This window comes from Oncorhynchus keta, unplaced genomic scaffold, assembly GCF_023373465.1.
Source record: "Oncorhynchus keta strain PuntledgeMale-10-30-2019 unplaced genomic scaffold, Oket_V2 Un_scaffold_4195_pilon_pilon, whole genome shotgun sequence".
NCBI lineage: Eukaryota > Metazoa > Chordata > Actinopteri > Salmoniformes > Salmonidae > Oncorhynchus > Oncorhynchus keta.
Genome location: NW_026290935.1, coordinates 495,493 through 523,025, shown reverse-complemented (window position 1 = coordinate 523,025; position 27,533 = coordinate 495,493). Strand labels below are relative to the sequence as shown.

Genomic DNA, 27,533 nt, shown 5'->3' with positions numbered 1-27,533 from the left:
GAGATTGTTAAAGAAACTAACGCATATCCAGATAGAACAGTGTGTGTGTGTATTAATAAGAGGCCTGTTCTAACTGTTCTGTGTGTGTATTAATAAGAGGCCTGTTCTAACTGTTCTGTGTGTGTATTAATAAGAGGCCTGTTCTAACTGTTCTGTGTGTGTATTAATAAGAGGCCTGTTCTAACTGTTCTGTGTGTGTATTAATAAGAGGCCTGTTCTAACTGTTCTGTGTGTGTATTAATAAGAGGCCTGTTCTAACTGTTCTGTGTGTGTATTAATAAGAGGCCTGTTCTAACTGTTCTGTGTGTGTATTAATAAGAGGCCTGTTCTAACTGTTCTGTGTGTGTATTAATAAGAGGCCTGTTCTAACTGTTCTGTGTGAGTATTAATAAGAGGCCTGTTCTAACTGTTCTGTGTGTGTATTAATAAGAGGCCTGTTCTAACTGTTCTGTGTGTGTATTAATAAGAGGCCTGTTCTAACTGTTCTGTGTGTGTATTAATAAGAGGCCTGTTCTAACTGTTCTGTGTGTGTATTAATAAGAGGCCTGTTCTAACTGTTCTGTGTGTGTATTAATAAGAGGCCTGTTCTAACTGTTCTGTGTGTGTATTAATAAGAGGCCTGTTCTAACTGTTCTGTGTGTGTATTAATAAGAGGCCTGTTCTAACTGTTCTGTGTGTGTATTAATAAGAGGCCTGTTCTAACTGTTCTGTTTGTGTAGCAGGACCCCATGATTTTTTTTTTAACCTTTATTTAACTAGGCAAGTCAGTTAAGAACAAATTCTTATTTACAATGACGGCCTGGGAACAGTGGGTTAACTACCTGTTCAGGGGCAGAACGACATATTTGTACCTTGTCAGCTCGGGGAATTGAACTTGCAACCTTTAGTCCAAAGCGCTAACCACTAGGCTACCCTGCCGCCCTGGTCGCTTACCCAAGAGCTGACAGAAACTAACCGGTTCCTCTTCACTTAACTGGAGACAGTGTTATATTCTGCACACCAGTGATAGAGCTGTTATGTTTGGAGCCTGTTTCTGGGTGAAAGGTTCATGTTGTGTGTGTGTAGAACATACAGTTGAAGTCAGAGGTTTACCTACACCTAAATACATTTAAACTCAGGTTTCACAATTTCTGACATTTAATCCTAGTAAAAGTTCCCCGTCTCAGGTCAGGAAGGATCACCACTATATTTTAAGAATGTGAAATGTCAGAATAAAAGTCATGATAATTTATGATTTATTTCAGCTTTTATTTCTTTCATCACATTCCCAGTGTGTCAGAAGGTTACATACACTCAATTAGTATTTGGTAGCATTAACTTTAAATTGTTTAACTTGGGTCAAACGTTTCAGGTAGCCTTCCACAAGCTTCCTACAATAAGTTGGGTGAATTTTGGCCAGAGGTGGTGTAACTATGTCAAGTTTGTAGGCCTCCTTGCTCACACACGCTTTTTCAGTTCTGCCCACACATTTTCTATAGGATTGAGGTCAGGGCTTTGTGATGGCCACTCCAATACCTTGACTTTGTTGTCCTTAAGCAAATTTGCCACAACAATGGAAGTATGCTTGGGGTCATTGTTCATTTGGAAGACCCATTTGCGACCAAGCTTTAACTTCCTGATTGATGTCTTGGGATATTGCTTCAATATATCCACATCATTTTCCTCCCTCATGTCGCCATCTATTTTGTGAAGTGCACCAGTCCCTCCTGCAGCAAAGCAACCCCACAACATGATGCTGCCACCCCCGTGCTTCACGGTTGGGATGGTGTTCTTCAGCTTGCAAGCCTCCCCCTTTTTCCTCCAAACATAACGATGGTCATTATGGCCAAACAGTTCTATTTTTGTTTCATCAGACCAGAGGACATTTCTCCAAAAAGTACAATATTTGTCCACATGTGCAGTTGCAAACCGTAGTCTGGCTTTTTGATGGCGGTTTTGGAGCAGTGGCTTCTTCCTTGCTGAGCGGCCTTTTCAGGTTATGTCGATATAAGACTAGTTTTACTGTGGATATACAGTGGGGCAAAAAAGTATTTAGTCAGCCACCAATTGTGCAAGTTCTCCTACTTAAAAATATGAGAGAGGCCTGTAATTTTCATCGTAGGTACACTTCAACTATGACAGACAAAATTAGAAAAAAATCCAGAAAATCACGTTGTAGGACTTTTAATGAATTTATTTGCAAATTATGGTGGAAAATAAGTATTTGGTCAATAACAAAAGTTTATCTCAATACTTTGTTATATACCCTCTGTTGGCAATGACAGAGGTCAAACGTTTTCTGTAAGTCTTCACAAGGTTTTCACACACTGTTGCTGGTATTTTGGCCCATTCCTCCATGCAGATCTCCTCTAGAGCAGTGATGTTTTGGGGCTGTTGCTGGGCAACATGGACTTTCAACTCCCTCCAAAGATTTTCTATGGGGTTGAGATCTGGAGACTGGCTAGGCCACTCTAGGACCTTGAAATGCTTCTTACAAAGCCACTCCTTTGTTGCCCGGGCGGTGTGTTTGGGATCATTGTCATACTGAAAGGCATTGTTCACCAAACTGTTCCTGGGTGTTTGGGAGAAGTTGCTCTCGGGGGATGTGTTTGGTACCATTATTTATTCATGGCTGTGTTCTTAGGCAAAATTGTGAGTGAGCCCACTCCCTTGGCTGAGAAGCAACCCACATATGAATGGTCTCAGGATGCTTTACTGTTGGCATGACAGGACTGATGGTAGCGCTCACCTTGTCTTCTCCGGACAAGCTTTTTTCCGGATGCCCCAAACAATCGGAAAGGGGATTCATCAGAGAAAATGACTTTACCCCAGTCCTCAGCAGTCCAATCCCTGTACATTTTACAGAATATCAGTCTGTCCCTGATGTTTTTCCTGGAGAGAAGTGGCTTCTTTGCTGCCCTTCTTGACACCAGGCAATCCTCCAAAAGTCTTCGCCTCACTGTGCGTGCAGATGCACTCATGCCTGCCTGCTGCCATTCCTGAGCAAGCTCTGTACTGGTGGTGCCCCGATCCCGCAGCTGAATCAACTTTAGGAGACGGTCCTACTTGCTGGACTTTCTTGGGCGCCCTGAAGTCTTCTTCAGAACAATTGAACCGCTCTCCTTGAAGTTCTTGATGATCCGATAAATGGTTGATTTAGGTGCAATCTTACTGGCAGCAAAATCCTTGCCTGTTTTCGCCCTTTTTGTGCAAAGCAATGATGACGGCACGTGTTTCCTTACATGTAACCATGGTTGATAGAGGAAGAACAATGATTCCAAGCACCACCCTCCTTTTAAAGCTTCCAGTCTGGTATTTGAAGTCAATCAGCATGACAGAGTTCTCCCCAGCCTTGTCCTCGTCAACACTCACACCTGTGTTAACGAGAGAATCACTGACATGATGTCAGCTGGTCCTTTTGTGGCAGGGCTGAAATTCAGTGGAAATGTTTTTGGGGGATTGCCATCATACAAACTGAGGCAGCAGACTTTGTGAAAATTAATATTTGTGTCATTCAAGACTTTTGGCCACGACTGTACATTATTTGGGCCGACAGTGAAAGGTGCTTGCTTGCCCATCTTGGGGGAACCGTTGAGCTACTGTTAGAGGAAGTATGTCTGGAGTGACTTCCTGTCACCTTGGCACCTATTGTCCTCACTCAGCTGTGACAGACTGAGACAACATTTTCATTATAGTCTGTACCCCGTAACACAGTTTCGTCTCTCCTCCTGTACACACACGTGCATAAGATCATGTGTTTGCTTAAGATAGCTAGAGTATATAAGGCTTACATACTCTTTGTACAGGAGGCTCTCACTTCATTTCACCTGCGTGGGTGGTCCGCCCTCCTCCTTATTATAATACCTTGATTGATTATTGAGTATGCCTCTCCTCATTATTAGCTTAAGAAAGAATTTCTACCACAAGAGACAATCGCTTATTACAAACCAGTGTCTAACATTGTCTCCTATCCTCTTCAAGGGGACAATCACTAGTTATTACAAACAGTTTCTCAAAGTTGCCATAGCAGAAACTTTCTGGCTAATTGTATGGTATATTGCTATAGAATCCTCCTCCCTTTATGTTAACCCCAACAGTGTTTATTGGTCAGACTGAAACATACGTTGTTGTCGTAGTCGAGTCCTTGTTTGATCATGTTGAACTTCCTGTTTTCTCTCGGGTCATTTCCTATCCCCGCGCTGTATAGCCAGTTACCATAGTTACTGCTCACGTCATGGTCCACCTGGAAGTAGAGAGATGGAACTGATTGGTCAGACCTCCGGTTACTGTCCACTACTGGTCTCCTAACCAGCCTGGTGTGACCTCAAACCATTCAATAGGTATACCCACAGTCATACATTCATCTAAATAAAAGCCTTAGGATTTTAGTTCCATGTTGCCCTATCACAGGCTGGGTCTAGTTCCCACCACCTTGGAACATCTGTCCTATCACAGGCTGGGTCTAGTTCCCACCATCTTGGATACATCTGTCCTGTCACAGGCTGGGTCTAGTTCCCACCATCTTGGATACATCTGTCCTATCACAGGCTGGGTCTAGTTCCCACCATCTTGGATACATCTGTCCTATCACAGGCTGGGTCTAGTTCCCACCATCTTGGATACATCTGTCCTATCACAGGCTGGGTCTAGTTCCCACCATCTTGGATACATCTGTCCTATCACAGGCTGGGTCTAGTTCCCACCATCTTGGATCATCTGTCCTATCACAGGCTGGGTCTAGTTCCCACCATCTTGGATCATCTGTCCTATCACAGGCTGGGTCTAGTTCCCACCATCTTGGATACATCTGTCCTATCACAGGCTGGGTCTAGTTCCCACCATCTTGGATCATCTGTCCTATCACAGGCTGGGTCTAGTTCCCACCATCTTGGATACATCTGTCCTATCACAGGCTGGGTCTAGTTCCCACCATCTTGGATCATCTGTCCTATCACAGGCTGGGTCTAGTTCCCACCATCTTGGATACATCTGTCCTATCACAGGCTGGGTCTAGTTCCCACCATCTTGGATACATCTCTCCTATCACAGGCTGGGTCTAGTTCCCACCACCTTGGATCATCTGTCCTATCACAGGCTGGGTCTAGTTCCCACCATCTTGGATCATCTGTCCTATAACAGGCTGGGTCTAGTTCCCACCATCTTGGATACATCTGTCCTATCACAGGCTGGGTCTAGTTCCCACCATCTTGGATACATCTGTCCTATCACAGACTGGGTCTAGTTCCCACCATCTTGGATCATCTGTCCTATCACAGGCTGGGTCTAGTTCCCACCATCTTGGATCATCTGTCCTATAACAGGCTGGGTCTAGTTCCCACCATCTTGGATACATCTGTCCTATCACAGGCTGGGTCTAGTTCCCACCATCTTGGATACATCTGTCCTATCACAGGCTGGGTCTAGTTCCCACCATCTTGGATACATCTGTCCTATCACAGGCTGGGTCTAGTTCCCACCATCTTGGATACATCTGTCCTATCACAGACTGGGTCTAGTTCCCACCATCTTGGATACATCTGTCCTATCACAGGCTGGGTCTAGTTCCCACCATCTTGGATACATCTGTCCTATCACAGGCTGGGTCTAGTTCCCACCATCTTGGATACATCTGTCCTATCACAGGCTGGGTCTAGTTCCCACCATCTTGGATACATCTGTCCTATCACAGACTGGGTCTAGTTCCCACCATCTTGGATCATCTGTCCTATCACAGGCTGGGTCTAGTTCCCACCATCTTGGATACATCTGTCCTATCACAGGCTGGGTCTAGTTCCCACCATCTTGGATACATCTGTCCTATCACAGGCTGGGTCTAGTTCCCACCATCTTGGATACATCTGTCCTATCACAGACTGGGTCTAGTTCCCACCATCTTGGATACATCTGTCCTATCACAGGCTGGGTCTAGTTCCCACCATCTTGGATACATCTGTCCTATCACAGACTGGGTCTAGTTCCCACCATCTTGGATACATCTGTCCTATCACAGGCTGGGTCTAGTTCCCACCATCTTGGATACATCTGTCCTATCACAGGCTGGGTCTAGTTCCCACCATCTTGGATACATCTGTCCTATCACAGGCTGGGTCTAGTTCCCACCATCTTGGATACATCTGTCCTATCACAGACTGGGTCTAGTTCCCACCATCTTGGATCATCTGTCCTATCACAGGCTGGGTCTAGTTCCCACCATCTTGGATACATCTGTCCTATCACAGACTGGGTCTAGTTCCCACCATCTTGGATCATCTGTCCTATCACAGGCTGGGTCTAGTTCCCACCATCTTGGATCATCTGTCCTATCACAGACTGGGTCTAGTTCCCACCATCTTGGATACATCTGTCCTATCACAGACTGGGTCTAGTTCCCACCATCTTGGATACATCTGTCCTATCACAGGCTGGGTCTAGTTCCCACCATCTTGGATCATCTGTCCTATCACAGGCTGGGTCTAGTTCCCACCATCTTGGATACATCTGTCCTATCACAGGCTGGGTCTAGTTCCCACCATCTTGGATCATCTGTCCTATCACAGGCTGGGTCTAGTTCCCACCATCTTGGATACATCTGTCCTATCACAGGCTGGGTCTAGTTCCCACCATCTTGGATACATCTGTCCTATCACAGGCTGGGTCTAGTTCCCACCATCTTGGATCATCTGTCCTATCACAGGCTGGGTCTAGTTCCCACCATCTTGGATACATCTGTCCTATCACAGGCTGGGTCTAGTTCCCACCATCTTGGATACATCTGTCCTATCACAGGCTGGGTCTAGTTCCCACCATCTTGGATACATCTGTCCTATCACAGGCTGGGTCTAGTTCCCACCATCTTGGATACATCTGTCCTATCACAGGCTGGGTCTAGTTCCCACCATCTTGGATACATCTGTCCTATCACAGGCTGGGTCTAGTTCCCACCATCTTGGATACATCTGTCCTATCACAGACTGGGTCTAGTTCCCACCATCTTGGATCATCTGTCCTATCACAGGCTGGGTCTAGTTCCCACCATCTTGGATACATCTGTCCTATCACAGGCTGGGTCTAGTTCCCACCATCTTGGATACATCTGTCCTATCACAGACTGGGTCTAGTTCCCACCATCTTGGATACATCTGTCCTATCACAGACTGGGTCTAGTTCCCACCATCTTGGATACATCTGTCCTATCACAGGCTGGGTCTAGTTCCCACCATCTTGGATACATCTGTCCTATCACAGGCTGGGTCTAGTTCCCACCATCTTGGATACATCTGTCCTATCACAGGCTGGGTCTAGTTCCCACCATCTTGGATCATCTGTCCTATCACAGGCTGGGTCTAGTTCCCACCATCTTGGATACATCTGTCCTATCACAGACTGGGTCTAGTTCCCACCATCTTGGATCATCTGTCCTATCACAGGCTGGGTCTAGTTCCCACCATCTTGGATCATCTGTCCTATCACAGACTGGGTCTAGTTCCCACCATCTTGGATACATCTGTCCTATCACAGGCTGGGTCTAGTTCCCACCACCTTGGATCATCTGTCCTATCACAGGCTGGGTCTAGTTCCCACCATCTTGGATACATCTGTCCTATCACAGGCTGGGTCTAGTTCCCACCATCTTGGATACATCTGTCCTATCACAGGCTGGGTCTAGTTCCCACCATCTTGGATACATCTGTCCTATCACAGGCTGGGTCTAGTTCCCACCATCTTGGATACATCTGTCCTATCACAGGCTGGGTCTAGTTCCCACCATCTTGGATAGATCTGTCCTATCACAGACTGGGTCTAGTTCCCACCATCTTGGATACATCTGTCCTATCACAGACTGGGTCTAGTTCCCACCATCTTGGATACATCTGTCCTATCCTTTCAGATCTAAGTGCAGAGGGAGGCTAGGGGTCAAAGGCAGGGGCTAGGGGTTGATTTAGTCTTGGGCACCAGCCTCACCAGTAAGTAGTGGAACCACTCGACCCCCATCCTCCAGTCTAGTCCCAGGTCCTAACCCAGGTCCCAACCCTAACCTTAACCCTGGCCAGGAGCCTCACCAAAAGGTAGTGGAACCACTCAACCCCCATCCTCCAGTCTAGTCCCAGGTCCTAACCCAGGTCCCAACCCTAACCTTAACCCTGGCCAGGAGCCTCACCAAAAGGTAGTGGAACCACTCGACCCCCATCCTGCAGTCTAGTCCCAGGTACCAACCCTAACCTTAACCCTGGCCAGGAGCCTCACCAAAAGGTAGTGGAACCACTCGGCCCCCATCCTCCAGTCTAGTCCCAGGTCCTTGGTGAGGAAGCTGGCTACGTTTTGACGACCCCTGTTAGACATGAACCCCGTCAGCGCCAGCTCTCGCATGTTGGCATCAACGAACGGCACCCCGGTACGACCCTCTAGAACAACGAGAAAGAGGAGTTACAACAACTCAGTAGTATGAGAGATGATAGTTTGAACATTGTTACGGTATATTTACCACAGTGCATCCCACAGACGTTCAGTTCCCTATACTTGCCTTATACAGCTCTGTGTAGTCACCTCGGAGATCAGAGTGGTATTGTAAAGACTAGATTTGTAATGATTTCTCCCTAACCTTTCCATGCATTGAACAGATTCATGTCCTTCTTCCAAGGGATGGATTTGTCCTGAAGGCCTGATGAAAACACATAACCACCATGAGATAATGTGCAATAAGCTTCAGATGACAACATATACAACTGGCTTTCCAACTTTACCTTTGATGTCAAACAGTCTGTCTCCGTATTTGGCTCCTACAAACTTGAAATAGTCTCTCCAGAGCAGCTCAAATACTACCCTGTTGGAAGACATGTACCGTCAGTCTTGCTTAATAAAACCCCATCACTTCATCACTATTCAGTTCACAGTCTATTCAGTTACCTGAACTAAGTACACTAAAAGGTGCATCTCCTACCCAGCCACCCTGGCTCATCACAGCTATAGTACAAGTTAAACATGTGGACCTACTCATTCCAGGGTTTTTCTTTATTGTGACTATATTCTACATTGTAGAATAGTGAAGACATCAAAACTATTAAATAACACAAACGGAATCATATAGTAAGACAAAAAATAGTTTAATAAAAATATATTTTACATTTTAGATTCTTCAAAGTCCTTTGCCTTGATGACAGCTCTACTATGTAGAAAATAGTAGAAATAAAAACCCTGGAATGAGTAGGTGTTCTAAAACCTTTGACTGGTATTGTGCATAACAGGAGATAAACATGGATTTAGTGACTGATCTCATCATGTTCCTGAAAACAACAGGATACGAGATAGCAGGACGGAACTCACCAGTATGTGCTCTGATTGGCTGTTCGTTCACTCTCATACTTCTTGATCTGTTGGTAGATATACCTGGGGGAGATACAGCCTATAGCCAACCTGTAGAATACAGTTATAGATACAGTCTATAGTTTTTTGCCAGCGCTGAAGACATCCATATCGGTCTGCAAATACATTTTATAGTGAGTGCATACATTTTCATACTGGTCCCCTGTGGGAATTGAACCCACAACCCTGGTGTTGCAAGCGCCAATATTCCCCAAAAAATGGTGTTGTTTTCCATGTTATTTGATCAAGAATATTATTTAGTTTGATGTGGATGTTTTGTGTCTTGGCCCATAGCCTTGTAGGTAGCCACAGTATCCTGCATGAGACACATACCAGCTGTATCACAATATAATATTTAGTTTGATGTGGATGTTTTGTGTCTTGGCCCATAGCCTTGTAGGTAGCCACAGTATCCTGCATGAGACACATACCAGCTGTATCACAATATAATATTTAGTTTGATGTGGATGTTTTGTGTCTTGGCCCATAGCCTTGTAGGTAGCCACAGTATCCTGCATGAGACACATACCAGCTGTATCACAATATAATATTTAGTTTGATGTGGATGTTTTGTGTCTTGGCCCATAGCTATGAACCATGTAAATGTTTCAGGACAGGGTTTTGTTCTTTCTGGATTACATTAGAATGACAATCGCAGGGCAACAACTCTTACAATTCCAATGATTGAATCTTACAAGCTACTGTTTTTAATCATACAACTAAGTTTTTGCTAAAGTGAAGACGCTGAAAACATTGTTGCCTGCGCTACAGACATCTATATCGGTTTGCTAATACTAGTAAAGGCTCAGTGAACTACTTTTACTTTATTCTGATTGTTCAGGGGGTGCTGCAGTACCCTCAACACCCGTACTTCCCGTGGCTATGCTGGTACTTACCATGGGGAAAATTTTGTGGAATAGTCCAGTCCTATCAGGCCGTTACGAGTCTCCTTGTAGGTAGCCACAGTATCCTGCATGAGACACATACCAGCTGTATCACAATATCCTACACAACAAACACATACAATACTAGTCAAAAGTTTGGACACCAACTCATTCAAGGGTTTCTTTATTTTAGTATTTTCTACATTGTAGAATATTAGTGAAGACATCAGAACTATGAAATAACACACAAGTGTTAAACAAATTAAAATATATTTTATATTCTTCAAAGTAGCCACCCTTTGCCTTGATGACAGCTTTGCAAACTCTTGACATACTCTCAACCAGCTTCATGAGGAATGCTTTTCCAAACAGCCTTGAAGGAGTTCCCACATATGCTGAGCACATGTTGGCTGCTTTTCAGTCACTCTGCGGTCCAACTCCATCTCAAATTTGGTTGAGGTCAGGTGATTGTGGAGGCCAGGTCATCTGATGCAGCACTCCATCACTCTCCTTCTTAGTCAAATAGCCCTTACACAGCCTGGATGTGTGTTGGGTCATTGTTCAGTTGAAAACAAATGATAGACCCACTAAGCGCAAACCAGATGGGATGGCATATCGCTGCAGAATGCTGTGGCATGCTGGTTAAGTGTGCCTTGAATTCTAAATAAATCACTAACAGTGTCATCAGCAAAGCACCCCCACAGCATCACACCTCCTCCTCCATGCTTCACAGTGGGAATTACACATGCGGAGATCATCCGTTCACCTACTCTGCGTCTCACAAAGACAAGGAGGTTGGAACCAAAAAATATCAAATTTGGACTCATCAGACCAAAGGACAGATTTCCACCAGTCTAATGTCCATTGCTCGTGTTTCTTGGCCCAAGCAAGTCTCTTCTTATTATCGGTGTCCTTTAGTAGTGGTTTCTTTGCAGCAATTCAACCATGAAGGCATGATTAGGGTTAGGCATGCATTCTCCTCCAAACAGTTGATGTTGAGATGTGTCTGTTACTTGAACTCTGTGAAGCATTTATTTGGGTTGCAATTTCTGGTAACCCTAATGAACTTATCCTCTGCAGCAGAGAACTCTGGGTCCTCCATTCCTGTGGCGGTCCTCATGAGAGACAGTTCCATTATAGTGCTTGATGGTTTTTGGGACAGCACTTGAAGAGTGCTGAGTTTCATAGTTCTTGACATGTTCAGATTAAGACATGAAGGTGAGTCAAAGTAATGATGGTCTGTCATTTCTCTTTGCTTATTTGAGCTGTTTGTGCTATAATATGGATTTGGTCTTTTACCAAAAGGGCTATCTTCTGTATACCCCCCTATCTATCACAACACAACTGATAGGCTCAAAGCATTAAGGAAAATAAATTCTACAAATTAACTTTTAACAAGGCACACATGCTAATTTAAATGCATTCCAGGTGACTACCTCATGAAGCCGGTTGAGTGAATGCCAAGAGTGTACAAAGCTGTCATCAAGGCAAAGGTGGCTACTTTGAAGAATCTCAAATATATTTTGTTTTGTTTAACACTTTTTTGGTTACTACATGATTCCATACGTATTATTTCCTAGTGTTGATGTCTTCACTATTATTCTACAATGCAGAAAATAGTAAAAAATAAACCCCGGTATGAGTAGGTGTGTCCAAACTTTTGACTGGTACTGTATGTCTGCTATATTATCATTGGACCAAATGAAAGGTTTTCATGATGAATGTACCACTACTACTTTAACACGAGTAACATGTTCCTATCCAAGGCTGTAGATCATGCAGTGACATCCACCACACTAAAGCAGCCAGGGCTCTGCTCCACTTAACAACTAACTACCTGCTCCACTTAACAACTAACTACCTGCTCCACTTAACAGCTAACTATCCGCTCCACTTAACAGCTAACTACCCACTCCACTTAACAGCTAACTACCCGCTCCACTTAACAGCTAACTATCTGCTCCACTTAACAGCTAACTACCCGCTCCACTTAACAGCTAACTATCTGCTCCACTTAACAGCTAACTACCCGCTCCACTTAACAGCTAACTACCCGCTCCACTAAAGCAGCTGGGGCTCTGCTCTGCAAACTTTAATTAGCATAACCATAGACCACTTAAAAGATGGGTACAACACTTTCACTCACGGGTGGCCAAAAATAACTAAGTGAAAGCCACGCCCCCACTCAGTCACCGCCCTCCACCCCAATGAGTGTACCTTTATATTCAAATATAGTACCATTGTACTAGTTTATCCGCACATGTACCTTAAGGCAGTGAACAGTACGAGGTGAGATCATCTACCTCTGAAGGTACATGATGTGTATTTAGACTTTATGTACCTCAGAGAACAATACCGGACCCTAACCGACATTATAACAGAACACTACTGGACCTTAACCTACATTATAACAGAACAATACCGGACCTTAACCGACATTATAACAGAACATTACCGGACCCTAACCTACATTATAACAGAACAATACCGGACCCTAACCGACATTATAACAGAACAATACCAGACCTTAACCTACATTATAAACAGAACACTACTGGACCTTAACCTACATTATAAACAGAACACTACTGGACCCTAACCTACATTATGAGAATGTAGCAGCTTTATTGAGGAAAGTGTACTACTTGCTGTGACAGAGAAGTGGTCATCTCACCTCGCCATCTGAAGATGAATGCGCTAACTGTAAGTTGTTCTGGATACATGACTAAAATGTACTCACCGTGTCCCAGAAGTAGTGCTGTAGTCTGGCCAGGGCCTGAGTCTCTCCCCCGCTGCAGGGGAAGGCAGAGCGAGGGTCCCTCACAGTATCTGTCTGCTCCAGGTCTTCTGGGGAGGGGATGAGGCCTTCATCCAGACCTGACCCAGGGGGGAGAGGCTTCAGCTGGTCTAGGGTGGGCAAGACCGGCCTCACCCTGCCCTGGGTTTCCACTGCCTTCCTGAACTGGGTGTATACGTCAGGCAGCCTATCACAGGAGAGGATAGAGCAGGGTTACATGTCATGCAACCTATCACAGGAGAGAATAGAGCAGAGTTACATGTCAGGCAACCTATCACAGGCGAGCCTGACTTCATATTGTAGTGATTATCCAGGCAGTGAGCCTGCACTGAGCAGCCCAATCTCAGAGGACTACTTTCTCTGTCACATGAATAAAATCAAATGAACTTGATCTTGACCCCTGTGGTCTTCTCTCACCTGGATAGGTGGTTGAAAGGGAGGTCGTCTCGGTGGTATAGTGTCGACCCCCAGCAGGTGTGAACTTTAACCTTCATCTGAGAACAAATATCCCTCACTCCTCTCTCCACCTGCTGGTCCTCTGGCACCACCTACAGGAGTGGATAAGAAAGCACAACACATTGATGGGGACGGAAGGAGTGTGATTCTGAATGGTCTCTAGCAACAATGACAAGCAACTGCAATGTGAGGAATCATAAGTGACTCGTTTAAAGCTAGTTCCATCTTGTTCTTGATACCATGACTTGTTTTGAGGCGTTTTGACTAAGATCTATACTAATATGGCTAAAATTCTCTAGCGAGCAAACCAACAACCTTAATGATGAATGAGAGACAATAAGTACTCATTCTGCAAATGTGTTGGAGACTAAATTTAGTTCACATCTTGTCAACAATTTAAGACAACCTTGTCTGTTTGCCCCACAGTTGCGCATCAGTCAGATTTGTTGGTAAACTATCAACCCATGTATAAGTCTATACTCTCTGATTTAATTTAACCAGGTTTTTCTCATCGAGACAAAAATACCCATTTTAAGGAGAGACCTGGACTACTAAGGTGTAGAGATATATAGATATATACCTAGATATAGGCCGATAGAGAATGATAGATATAGAATGATATAGAATTTTAGAGATATAGAATGATAGAGATGCGAGATAAAGGATTGGACACCTACTCATTCAAGCAATTCTAAATATATTTTATATTTGAGATTCTTCAAATAGCCACCATTTGCCTTGATGACATCTTTGCAAACTCTTGGCATTCTCTCATCCAGCTTAATGAGATAGTTACTTGGAATACATTGCAATTAACAGGTGTGCTTTCTTAAAGTTGATTTGTGGAATTTATTTTGTTGTTAATGCGTTTGAGCCAATCAGTTGTGTTGTGACAAGGTAGGGTTGGTATACAGAAGATAGCCCTATTTGGTAAAAGACCAAGTCCATATTATGGCAAAAACAGCTCAAATAAGAGAAACAACAGTCCATCATTACTTTAAGACATGAAGGTCAGTCAATACGGAATATTTCAAGTGCATTTGCAAAAACCATCAAGTGCTACGATAAAACTGGCTGTCATGAGGACCGCCACAGGAAAGGAAGACCCAGGTTTACCTCTGCTGCAGAGGATAAGTGCATTAGAGTTACCAGCCTCAGAAATGAGCAATTAACTGCACCTCAGATTGCAGTCCAAATAAATTCTTCAGAGTAGATTATGGTTTTTCAACGCCGATACCGATTTAAAAATAAATATATTTGTAATAATAACAATTACAACAATACTGAATGAACACTTATTTTAACTTAATATAATACATGAATAAAATCAATTTAGCCTCAAGTAAATAATGAAACGTGTTTAATTTGGTTGAAATAATGCAAAAACAAAGTGTTGGAGAAGTAAAAGTGCAATATGTGCTATGTAAGAAAGCTAACGTTTATGTTCCTTGCTCAGAACACATGAAAGCTGGTGGTTCCTTTTAACATGAGTCTTCAATATTCCCAGGTAAGAAGTTTTAGGTTGTAGTTATTGTAGGAATTATAGGACTAATTATAGGACTATTTCCGTCTCTACCATTTGTATTCCATTAACCTTTGACTATTGGATGTTATTTTTTTTATTTTTTTTGTGTAATTTTACCCCTTTTTCTCCCCAATTTCGTGGTATCCAATTGTTGTAGTAACTACTATCTTGTCTCATCGCTACACCTCCAGTACGGTCTCGGGAGAGACGAAGGTTGAAAGTCATGCTTCCTCCGATACACAACCCAACCAAACCGCACTGCTTCTTAACACAGCGCGCATCCAACCCAGAAGCCAGCCGCACTAATGTGTCGGAGGAAACACTGTGCACCTGGCAACCTTGGTTAGCACGCACTGCGCCCAGCCCGCCACTGGAGTCACTGGTGCGCGATGAGACAAGTTTCAGGCTTTTATTTTGAAAAATGAGCGACAAAGATCACATTGCGTAAGTGGATAGGCGGGGGCTCTCAGAGTGAGTTTTGCGCAACAGAGTAAAGCGGACATTGTTTCTACCTGTCCTATTGAAAAACCTACACTCCCGGTTGATATATTATCGAATATATATTTTAAAAACAACCTGAGGATCGATTATAAAAAAATGTTTGACATGTTTCTGTGGACATTATGGATATTATTTGGGATTTTCGTCTGCGTTGTCGTGACCTCTCTTTCCTGAGGATTTCTGAACATAACGCGACAAACAAACATAGATATTTTATGGAACAAAAGGAACATTTGTTGTGTAACTGGGAGTCTCGTGAGTGAAAACATCTGATGATCAAAGGTGATGTTGCTATAGGGGTGATAAATAAGAGTTAATATGTTGTGTAGTTACTAACCTCTTCATGGAAGGCCACAGCGCTAACAGAACCGAGCTGCTTAATGAGGTCACCAACCACCTCCTGTGGCCTGCCCCGTCTCACCACCAGGGTGCTGGAAGAAAAAACACACAGCAGCCCCAGTTAACACTGTCTGAGAGCAAGCTGCATCCTGGGTAGTGGATGAGTCATCTCTCTCTCTCGTAGAAACAGAATGGGATGACGGCTCTGTTAATGTAAACAATAGTAACTAAGGCAATAGTGTAGTATAGCGCTTTCAAGACAAATTAAATAAATGAAATAAATGGTCATTTGAAACCATACATTAAAATAATCTTTATAAAAAATGTGTCTTCAACAGGGATATAAAAAGGCACTGAATCGGCAAGCCGTATCTCTGGCAGACCACTCCAAGAAAACCTGGAGAAGCCCAGGTGTGTCCTGAACCAGCCATTGTTATTATCACTATACATATAATACAGAGCTGGAGAGATTAAGACAGGGGCTACCTGCTATAGGTTAGGAGGGCTATACTACCTGCTATAGGTTAGGAGGGCTATACTACCTGCTATAGGTTAGGAGGGCTATACTACCTGCTATAGGTTAGGAGGGCTATACTACCTGCTATAGGTTAGGAGGGCTATACTACCTGCTATAGGTTAGGAGGGCTATACTACCTGCTATAGGTTAGGAGGGCTATACTACCTGCTATAGGTTAGGAGGGCTATACTACCTGCTATAGGTTAGGAGGGCTATACTACCTGCTATAGGTTAGGAGGGCTATACTACCTGCTATAGGTTAGGAGGGCTATACTACCTGCTATAGGTTAGGAGCATCAGCCATGCAAAGTATGACTGACTGACCTCAAAGTTGTGGCACATTATGGTTATGGTGTGGTACATTATGATTATGGTACATTAAGGTTATGGTACAGTACATTGTGGTTATGATGTGGTTCCATCATGGTTATGGTGTGGAACATTACGGTTATGGTGTGATAAAGTAAGGATATGGTACATCATGGTTATGATGTGGTACATTATGGTTATGGAGTGGTACATAATGGTTATGGTGTGATAAATTAAGGCTGTGGTACATTATGGGTATGATGTGGTACATCATGGTTATGGTGTGGTACACAAAGGTTATGATGTGGTACAGTCAGGCCATGGTACATTAATGTTATGGTATGGCGCATTCTGGTTATGATGTGGTACATTACAGAGATGGTATGGCACATTATGGGCATGATATGGTACATAGAGGTAAATGTACAGTATGACTAAGGTGTGGTATATAAAGGTCATGGTACATCATGGCTATGGTGTGGTACATTATGACTAACGTGGTACATAAAGGTTATGAATGGTCCATTATGGTTATGGTACATTGTGATTATGATGTGGTGGCACATTACGGTTTTGATGTAGTATATTAAGGACAACATGGAAAAGAGCAGACAAAGCAAGAGAAAACAATATACATTCAGCAGTCCATTAATCAGTTGTCGTGTGTGTACTGCGGGGTTGAGGCTATGAACTCATAGGCTTAGCTCTCTCATCCCTTCCAGGCTTCTGGGAGGGAGGGTGGACAAGGAGTCTGTCGTAGCGGTTATAAGCAATGTCCCCACACGCTCTGGCAGCTTTCATGTCTGGGATGAGTTCTTTCCTCTTCTGGGGCACAGCTTCAGGATAGTCCTCGTTGAAGAAGATATGTTCCTCTCAAGTTCTTGGCTCTTTCCAGGGTTTTCCAGTCCTGTGGGCGCGCTTCACCTCAATCTTCCTGTGGTCCATCTTCAATTTCTCAGAGATCATTTCCCCCCACTTTGTCCTCAGACTCCACGCAGGTCTCATGTGGAGATCCACAAGCATGTCATTTTGCCTTGATTGTCCCTCGAGTCTGATCTGTCATTGTTATCAGGGATTCACACACAGAACTGATGTCCTCTCTCTCAATGACTTCCAGATTGCTGTCATCTTGTCGTTCTCCAGTTTCAACTCGTTGAGCTGACTGGGAGAACTGCTGTTCTCCTGTTTCAACTCACCGAGCTGACTCTGGGAGAACTGTACACTGTTCTTCAGGTCCTGGACCCCTCTGGTCAGGTTGTTCATTCTTTTATAAGTGTGAATCCACCAGTATTTGGACAAAACACTTTAAACTTTTCTTGTTGTCACAACTTATAGGTCTCTTTTTGTTTGTTTAAAAAGATCCTTCACATGTGATAGAGAGACACCACTGGCACTGTCCTCAACAGTACTCCTGCCGGCTTTGGTCTTTGTCATGGTAGCTATAGCAACGTATGTTAGGCTTATACTCCTGGCAGTTCCAGACAGGGCAGGTCACGTGGAGAATTGAAAACAACAAACAGCAGGGATCTAGACAGCCACAAACCCGGGCCAATCCAAGGTCCCAGCCATAATGGCTAACCATGTCGCGGGCTGCGTTCAAGAACACCTCGCTAGCTCAATGTCCAGCTAGCTAGCGGCTAGGCTAGTTGCGACGCCAAATAGCTCCTCAGATCCGTCACTTGGTTGGCAGGATCACTGGAAAGATACAAGTAGTCTCAGCAACTGGTGCCAACTGTATTACGGGATCCAACATAAGAAGCAAGGTAGCTACCAAGAACTTTCCAATCTACTTTTAAAGAACACGTTTTCCAAACAAACAAAACTAAGCTCTTCCTTGTTCCGCGTATGGTTATGGTGTGGTATGTTTTTTAAATGTTTTTTATTTATTTTACCTTTATTTAACCAGGCAAGTCAGTTAAGAACAAATTCTTATTTTCAATGATGGCCTAGGAACAGTGGGTTAACTGCCTGTTCAGGGGCAGAATGACAGATCTGTACCTTGTCAGCTCAGGGGTTTGAACTTGCAACCTTCCGGTTACTCGTCCAACACTCTAACCGCTAGGCTACACTGCCGCCACCTTATGGTGTGGTACAATATTGCCATGACAGGCCTGCTTGGGTCAGGTTGGATCTGAGTAAAATCCAAACCTTGCCTCGTACCTTGGTAAGCCCAGAGAAAGGCGGAAAGCCCACTTCTGACCCGAGGGTATAAAAAATGTGAGTTAAGAAGTTACATAGACTAAGTGAACCGAACTGCAGCCAAGGTCTGAGTAGTCAACAAACCCAAAACGCAACACAAGGTTGAAGACAAATTAACCTTCTAGCTATGCTACCGATGAGTAGCTGCGTCTACGAGGGTGAATTCAAGCGGGACCACCCAGTCACCACTCTCCATAGAATTGTGTGTCTACACTGCTTTCATTTCTACACTGTGAGCCCTGAGCGACAGGGCTGGCTGTCCTCAGAAGTCCCTTTTCAGAACAATGACGAAGAAACAGACCACTAAGACAAAGGACACTGACATTGTGAGGACAACCAGAGAGTTACACCCTATAACCAGAGAAGTGCATCCTCTGAGAAGCCGAAACGGTCCACGCAGACCCCATCGGATACCTTCGACACGTAATTACATCATTATATTCTGACCAATAAGAGCAGCAGTTTGGGGCAAGGTTAGGGTTAAAACAAGCATAGCTGACAAATGCACCCAAATGTATATTTCTCTCCCTCTCTCTTAACTTCTTAAGGTATAGTCGGCAGCATTTTCAGTTTGTGTCACGCCTTGGTCATTGTGTTTTGAGTTTTCGTTATATATTTGGTCAGGCCAGGTTGTGACATGGGTTTAAATGTTGTGTTTCGTATTGGGGTTTTGTAGGCATTGGGATTGCGGCTGAGTAGGGGTGTAGCATAGGTTGGCTGCCTGAGGCAGTTCTCAATCAGAGTCAGGTGATTCTCGTTGTCTCTGATTGGGAACTGTATTTAGGTAGCCGGGGTTTCATTGTGTATTTCGTGGGTGATTGTTCCTGTCTCTGTGTAGTGTTCACCAGATAGGCTGTAATAGGTTCACACGTTCCGTTTGTGTTTTTTTGTATTTATTAAGTTATTTCATGTATCGTCATTTGTTTCATTAAAGACATGAGTAACCACCACGCTGCATTTCGGTCCGACTCTCTTTCAACGAACGAACGCCGTTACAGTTTGGGATAAATAGCGTACTCAATTTCAACTTCTTGCTACTCATGCCAAGAATATAAGATATGCTTATTATTAGTAGATTTGGATAGAAAACACTAGACGTTTCTAAAACTGTTTGAATCATGTCTGTATAACAGAACTTATGTAGCAGGCAAAACCCAGAGGACTAACTGTTCAGAATTTGTTTTGTTTTTAGGTATCTGTCTGTTCAGTGGTTCTCATTGGGAAACAATATTTCTTAGGCACTTGTTTTCAGTTCCTACCGCTTCCACTGGATGTCACCAATCTTTGGAATTTGGTTGGGGTTATTCCTTTGTGCAATGAAGAAGTACGGCTATCTAGGAAATGGGTAACACTGTTGAGAGTTACGCAAGACTTGAAAAGTAGCGTTAGTTTCCTCTCGTCCTCTATTGAAAACAGATTGACCAGTCTTCAATTTGATTGATTATTAACGTTTAAAAATACCTAAAGTTGTATTACAAAAGTAGTTTGAAATATTTTGGCAAAGTTTACAGGCAACTTTTGAGATATTTTGTAGTGACGTTGCGCAATTTAGAAGCTATTTTTTTCTGGATCAAACGCGCCAAATAAATGGACATATATAGGCGGAATTAATCGAACAAAAGGACCAATTGTGATGTTTATGGGACATATTGGAGTGCCAACAAAAGAAGCTTGTCAAAGGTAAGGCATGTTTTATATTTTATTTCTGTGTTTCGTGTAGCGTCTGCAGGGTTGAAATATGCTACTCTTTGTTTACTGTTGTGCTATCATCAGATAATAGCTTCTTATGCTTTCGCCGAAAAGCCTTTTTAAAATCTGACATGTTGGCTGGATTCACAACTAGTGTAGCTTTAATTTAGTATCGTACATGTGTGATTTAATGAAAGTTAGATTTTCATATAATTTTATATGAATTTGCAGCGCTGCATTTTCCCTGGCTTTTGGCCAAGTGGGACGCAACCGTCCCCTATACCATAAGAAGTTAGATCCCCATGTTGTGTAACACGTGTCGCATTGTGTTGGTCCACTAGGGACCTGTTTCATTGTACTAAGTTCTAATCAATAGCCTAGACTGTATCAAATATTATCATTTTAGCTTGCTAGTAAATAAATAATCAACTCAATTGATGTGGTACGGACTCATTGGTGGGACTTGGGTTTGTGCAGTTTCCTCGATTATGCGACGTTCAGAATGAGACTGAAGGGGGAAATTGCTTAAATAGTGGCTGTTGTAAAATCTATATTTTGATATTCTTTGAGTTAATTTCGGAAATAGAAACTCAATAAATCCGAACTTTCCCATGGTGCCCCAGGTTAATGAGTTAATAATTACCTGATTAATTTAATCACGTAGTTATGAACCGTTAATCATTCGATGACCAGCAGTTGTCACATTAACCAATACAACGTTGCGACAATATGGTACGATATGGTTATGGTGTGGTATAGTACATTATAACTATGGTACGGTATGCTAATTATGGTTATGGTGTGGTACATTATGGTGTGGAACACTATGGTGAGGTACATGATGGTGTGGTAAATTATGGTATGGTACATTTAGAAATGGTACATTGTGGTTATGGTGTGGTAAATTATGGTATGGTGCATTATTTGCGGTTATGGTGCGGCACATTATGGCATGCCGCGTTACTGTATGGTACATTATGACATGGTACATAATAATGTGGTACATACTTGCATGGTGCATTATTGTGCGGTACATTGTGGTTATGGTGTGGCACATTATGTTTACAGTGTGGTACATTATGGTTATGGTATGGTGTGGTATGGTTATGGTATGGTACATTATGGTTATGGTGTGGTACATTATGGTTATGGTGTGGAACATTATGGTTATGATGTGGTACATTATGGTTATGGTGTGGTACATTATGGTTACGATGTGGTACATTATGGTTATGGTGTGGTACATTATGGTTACGATGTGGTACATTATGGTTATGGTATGGTGTGGTATGATGTGGTGCGGTATGGTTGTGGCTCAGCTCAGCTCCTCTCACCTGCCTCTCTGTATCAAACTGGTCCTGAGGTCCTGTATGCTGTCCAGTAGGAAGCGCAGGCGGAAGGGGCCGGTACGGGGCAGGTTGTAGTTGGCTGTCCCCAGGTAATGACCAGGGTCGAAACAGTACAGGGGAACGATGTGTTCAGCATTCCTCTGGGCCCAGTGAAACACCTGGATAACACAGGGGTTACAATAGAGGGCCCAGTGAAACACCTGGATAACACAGGGGTTACAATAGAGGGCCCAGTGAAACACCTGGATAACACAGGGGTTACAATAGAGGGCCCAGTGAAACACCTGGATAACACAGGGGTTACAATAGAGGGCCCAGTGAAACAGCTGGATAACACAGGGGTTACAATAGAGTAGAGGGCCCAGTGAAACACCTGGATAACACAGGGGTTACAATAGAGGGCCCAGTGAAACATCTGGATAACACAGGGGTTACAATAGAGTAGAGGGCCCAGTGAAACACCTGGATAACACAGGGGTTACAATAGAGTAGAGGGCCCAGTGAAACACCTGGATAACACAGGGGTTACAATAGAGGGCCCAGTGAAACACCTGGATAACACAGGGGTTACAATAGAGTAGAGGGCCCAGTGAAACACCTGGATAACACAGGGGTTACAATAGAGGGCCCAGTGAAACAGCTGGATAACACAGGGGTTACAATAGAGGGCCCAGTGAAACAGCTGAATAACACAGGGGTTACAATAGAGGGCCCAGTGAAACAGCTGAATAACACAGGGGTTACCATAGAGGGCCCAGTGAAACAGCTGGATAACACAGGGGTTACAATAAAGGGCCCAGTGAAACAGCTGGATAACACAGGGGTTACAATAGAACATTTGTGTCAGTATTTATTCCACAGATAGAGGGCGCTCTACGAGCTGCTCATTGAACATCATTCAGCCTTTAAATCACGACGAGTGAATCACGACGAGTGAGTGGGCATGGTGGTTTGACGGTGAGTAGCTTGCCACAGCCAATGACAGCGTATTTTAAAAAGTAAATAATCACAAGTAAACTTCACCAAGCAAGCAGCCCTACCCTCATGCTCACTTAATTATCCTTAGCTGGCTAGCTAACCAGCAATGTAAATATATAAAAATAAACTATACTATGAAACAAAAATAAATGATATAAAGAATGATAGTAAAAAGCTATTGGAGCACAAACATGTAAACTCATCAGATCAGATTCATCACCCAACGACAACTACTTTAATGATTGTTTCATAAAGTACTGTTGGAGCACAAACATGTAAACTCATCAGATCAGATTCATCACCCAACGATATTTTGACTTTAATGATTGTTTCATAAAGTACGTGTGGAAGAGGTGAACAAATTAATGTTGTCTATCAACAATGACAAGACACCGGGGTCTGACAACTTGGATGGAAAATCACTAAGGATAATAGAGGACGATATTGCATCTCCTATTTGCCATATCTTCAATCGAAACCTACGAGAAAATGTGCCCCCTCAGGCCTGGAGGGAAGCTAAAGTCATTCCCCTTCCTAAGAATAGTAAAGCCCCCTTTACTGGCTCAAATAGCCGACCAATCTGCTTGTTACCAAGTAAACTTTTGGAAAAAATTGTTTGACCAGGTACAATGATATTTTACTGTAAACAAATTGACAGACTTTCAGCGCGATTATAGGGAAGGACACTTAACAAGCACATCACTCACACAAATGACTGATGATTGGCTGAGAGAAATTGATGATAAAAAGATTGTAGGGGCAGTTTTGTTAGACTTCATTGTGGCTTTTGACATTATGGATCATAGTCTACGGCTGGAAAAACATATGTTTTATGGCTTTACACGCCCTGCTATATTGTGGATAAAGAGTTACCTGTCTAACAGAACACAGAGGGTTCTTTAATAGAAGCATCTCAAAAATAATCCAGGTAGGATCAGGAATTCCCCAGGGAAGCTGTTTAGGCCCCTTACTTTTTTCAATCTTTACTAACGACGTTCTTTGAGTAAGGCCAGTGTGTCGATGTGTGCAGAGGACTCAGCACTATACACGTCAGCTACTAGAGACTGAAATGACTTCAACACTTAACAAAGAACTGCAGTTATTTTCCGAATGGGTGGCAAGGAATAAGTTAGTCCTACATATTAAAACAACTAAAAGCATTGTATTTGGGACATATGATTCATTATACCATTAACCCCTACTAAATATTGTAATGAATAATGTGGAAATTGAGGTGACTAAACTGCTTGGAGTAACCCTGGATTGTAAACTGCATTGGTCAAAACATATTGATACTACAGTAGCTAGGATGGGGAGCAGTATGTCTATAAAAGCACTGCTCTGCCTTCTTAACAGCACTATCAACAAGGCAGGTCCTACAGGCCCTAGTTGTCACACCTGGATTACTGTTTAGTCATGTGGTGAGGTGAAAGAGGGACATGGGAAAATTGCAATTGTCTCAGAACAGGGCAGCACAACGGGTCCTTGGATGTACACAGAGCTAACATTCATATTACGCATGTCAATCTCTCCTGGCTCAAAGTGGAGGAGAGATTGACTTCATCACTACTTGTATTTGTGAGACATGATGAACGCACCGAGCTACTGGCACACAGCTCAGACACCCATGCATACCCCATGCCACCAGAGGTCTCTTCACAGTCCCCAAGTCCAGAACAGACAATGGGAGGCACACAGTACTACATAGAGCCATGACTACATGGAACTCTATTCCACATCAAGTAACTGAATCAGATTTTAAAACATATATATACCTTACGGATCCGCAGGGATTGTGATGTAACACAAACAAAGGCACAGACACATCCACACACACGATAACACACGCACTATACACACACGTACACATAGATTTCTTGTTGTCGATATGTGGTAGTACAGTAGTGGCCTGAGGGTACACACTTAAATGTGTTGTGATGATGTCATCACTGCTCGTGCTGCACAGTTGGTTCTCATTATACCCTAATAATAACCAGATGTTCCGGTTTTCAGGGGAAATGGTCCGTGCTATCCTGTATCCTTGGGACGTCCCTACCCCATTTGAAATGTTAGAGATCCCAGATAGAACTGACCAATAGGAAAGAGGGCCTGTGACAGGACTTCCGCTTTTGGACTTTACACCTAAGACCGTATACTATGAAGATAGGCTAAAACTGCTTCTCCAATAGAAATCCCTGATCACACTTGTAGGCGTTGTCTCATGGCGACGTTGGCTAGCGAAGCTCATGCACAGAAACATGTCACTGAACCGTGGTCTCGTGCCAAACTGTCTGTCAAATCAAAAGGCACGACTTCAATATAAAAGTTGTTTTTGATGAAAATAAAAATGTGTCAGTTTGTCACTTTCACAAGGTTGGAGTAATAACATGTTCAACTACTTAAAATATTAGAATCTAGGTTGTGCCTTTAGATTAAGAAAATTAACTAAAAAATAATTTCTCACTTCTCCAACCCTGGCCTGTTTGGCAAGCTTTCCCAGAAGACTCAAATTGTTAAGCCTCTGGGTTTAGAAACTCTGTGAAACTCCATCCGAACAACTCCTCCATGTTTACCGAATTGAAGAGAACCTCCCATGACATTTCTTCTTCTTCAAGACCAGTGTGTAGTAGGGTGATCTATGTGCAGTCCAAACACCCACAAAAAAAGACACATCCTATCCCCTGAAGACACACCCTATCCCCCCAGCCCTCAAATTAAGTTGACACTTCTGATGACGTCTGACGAGTGTACCGTTGCAGGGCGAGAGGCGAGGGGCGAGAGGTGAGGGGCGAGAGGCGAGGGGCGAGAGGCGAGGGGCGAGAGGCGAGGGGAGAGAGGTGAGGGGCGAGAGGCGAGGGGCGAGAGGCGAGGGGCGAGAGGCGAGGGGCGAGAGGCGAGGGGAGAGAGGCGAGGGGCGAGAGGCGAGGGGCGAGAGGCGAGGGGCGAGGGGCGAGAGGCGAGGGGCGAGAGGCGAGGGGCGAGGGGCGAGAGGCGAGGGGCGAGAGGCGAGAGGCGAGGGGCGAGGGGCGAGAGGCGAGGGGCGAGAGGCGAGGGGCGAGAGGTGAGGGGCGAGAGGCGAGAGGCGAGGGGCGAGAGGCGAGAGGCGAGGGGCGAGAGGCGAGGGGCGAGGGGCGAGGCGAGAGGTGAGGGGCGAGAGGCGAGGGGCGAGGGGCGAGAGGCGAGGGGCGAGGGGCGAGGGGCGAGAGGCGAGGGGCGAGAGGTGAGAGGCGAGGGAGGAAGGATTGTTTTTAAATGGACAGCCACTGCCTGGAAATTCTTGACTGATTTATCCCACGGTGATTGTGTTTTCAGCCACCGGTAGCTTGTGAGTGCTTTATATGCTCTACAGTCTATTATGAGTGCATGTCTACTTACATTACATTTATAATGATTAATATACGCCTACTGTATGATAGCTAGAAAATGAATTAGATAAATAACAGCCTGCCTCGCTGGAGCTTCTGAAGGAGGAAAATAGAAAATGAATTAGATAAATAACAGCCTGCCTCGCTGGAGCTTCTGAAGGAGGAAAATGTGTTACAAGCCATCATATGCCGCCCAATTTCTAACTTATTTACATTAGTTTTTACTGACACTTAAATTCACTTCTCCATTGATGTTTTTAACTTTTCGCGACGTTGAATCATTGGAATTAAATTCTGGGGAGTTTCAGGCCCCGGAGTGAACATAATTGTACACTCGCAAAACCGACCAAAAACGAGGTCTGAGGGGTATATGTTGCAAACTTCCCTTGCTCGGTTTTAATCATTTGGACCACCCCCCAAGGTGGTGACGGGGATTCCCCCAAGGGCACAAGGCGAGGGTGTGTCTTAAGTGTTTGGACCTCAGCCCTAGTTTCAGACATGTATTTTACTGCCTCTACGTTACGTTAGGTTAGACCGGAACAAGCAGTTTGGGGACCCAGGCAACTATTTCCAGCCCAAGGAAACAGGATTTCACCTCGATCATGTCTATTCGTCTGGGATGGCAAAAAACGTGGCGAAATCGTGTAGTGTATGACCGGCATAATGTTTGTTTGCGGACCGCCATTATACCACAAGAAGATTTGAGCATTTGTTTTCTGTTTATTGGTGTCAGATGAGAATAAATAAAATGATCAGAGAATGCACGATATAACCAAATCTACTTTACATTAGTGAAGAGAAAGCGCAACATTGTATCACATCGAACAAGTCAGCGGTACACATTTTGGAATAGTTTTGTTCCAAGACTACTAGACACATTTCTGATCTCATTTAGAATCAACTTACCTCATTGTCGTGAAGACGCAAGTCATTTCTCAGCAAACATATGACTGTCCGTGAGGTGGACATATTCTACAGCTAAACAGGTCTGCGATAGTAGATGTGTTGAGTGCACTACTCTCCCGGCGTGGTTATGTAGCCGGTGCTGCCTGCCAGCAGACACAGCTGGGCTTGACTTGTGTGAAGCTAGCCACAATAAGGATGAGGCACAACAGCGGAACGTGTGGTTTGCCTTCAAAATAACCCCCCCATTGAAACTGATCCAAATTAATACAAATAGTGGAATAATGCCACATTTAAACCAAGTTGGAATGTTATTATACAACTTTAAAAAATAATAATAATAAATACTATATTTAATCAATTTAACAAACAGCAAAAAAAAA

At 43.7% G+C, this 27,533-nt stretch overlaps 1 protein-coding gene across 2 annotated transcripts in view; it reads right to left on the bottom strand.

Annotated features, from left to right (window-relative positions):
- The window catches only part of cry-dash (cryptochrome DASH), a 30,218-nt gene extending 2,890 nt beyond the window's left edge, over positions 1 to 27,328 (bottom strand). Inside the window, exons 1-11 of one of the 2 annotated variants that reach the window (XM_052516237.1) lie at positions 27,154 to 27,328; positions 21,890 to 22,062; positions 15,840 to 15,933; positions 13,438 to 13,568; positions 12,964 to 13,207; positions 10,236 to 10,309; positions 9,301 to 9,390; positions 8,721 to 8,800; positions 8,579 to 8,638; positions 8,224 to 8,381; positions 4,103 to 4,222 (exon numbers count right to left, since the gene is read on the bottom strand). In XM_052516237.1, the coding sequence (XP_052372197.1) occupies positions 4,103 to 4,222; positions 8,224 to 8,381; positions 8,579 to 8,638; positions 8,721 to 8,800; positions 9,301 to 9,390; positions 10,236 to 10,309; positions 12,964 to 13,207; positions 13,438 to 13,568; positions 15,840 to 15,933; positions 21,890 to 22,062; positions 27,154 to 27,216 (1,287 nt within the window). In that variant the 5' untranslated portion in view covers positions 27,217 to 27,328. The remainder of the gene's footprint in view (positions 1 to 4,102; positions 4,223 to 8,223; positions 8,382 to 8,578; positions 8,639 to 8,720; positions 8,801 to 9,300; positions 9,391 to 10,235; positions 10,310 to 12,963; positions 13,208 to 13,437; positions 13,569 to 15,839; positions 15,934 to 21,889; positions 22,063 to 27,153) is intronic. The other variant, XM_052516239.1, reaches the window with a different exon arrangement.
- Between the last annotated feature and the right edge of the window lie 205 nt (positions 27,329 to 27,533).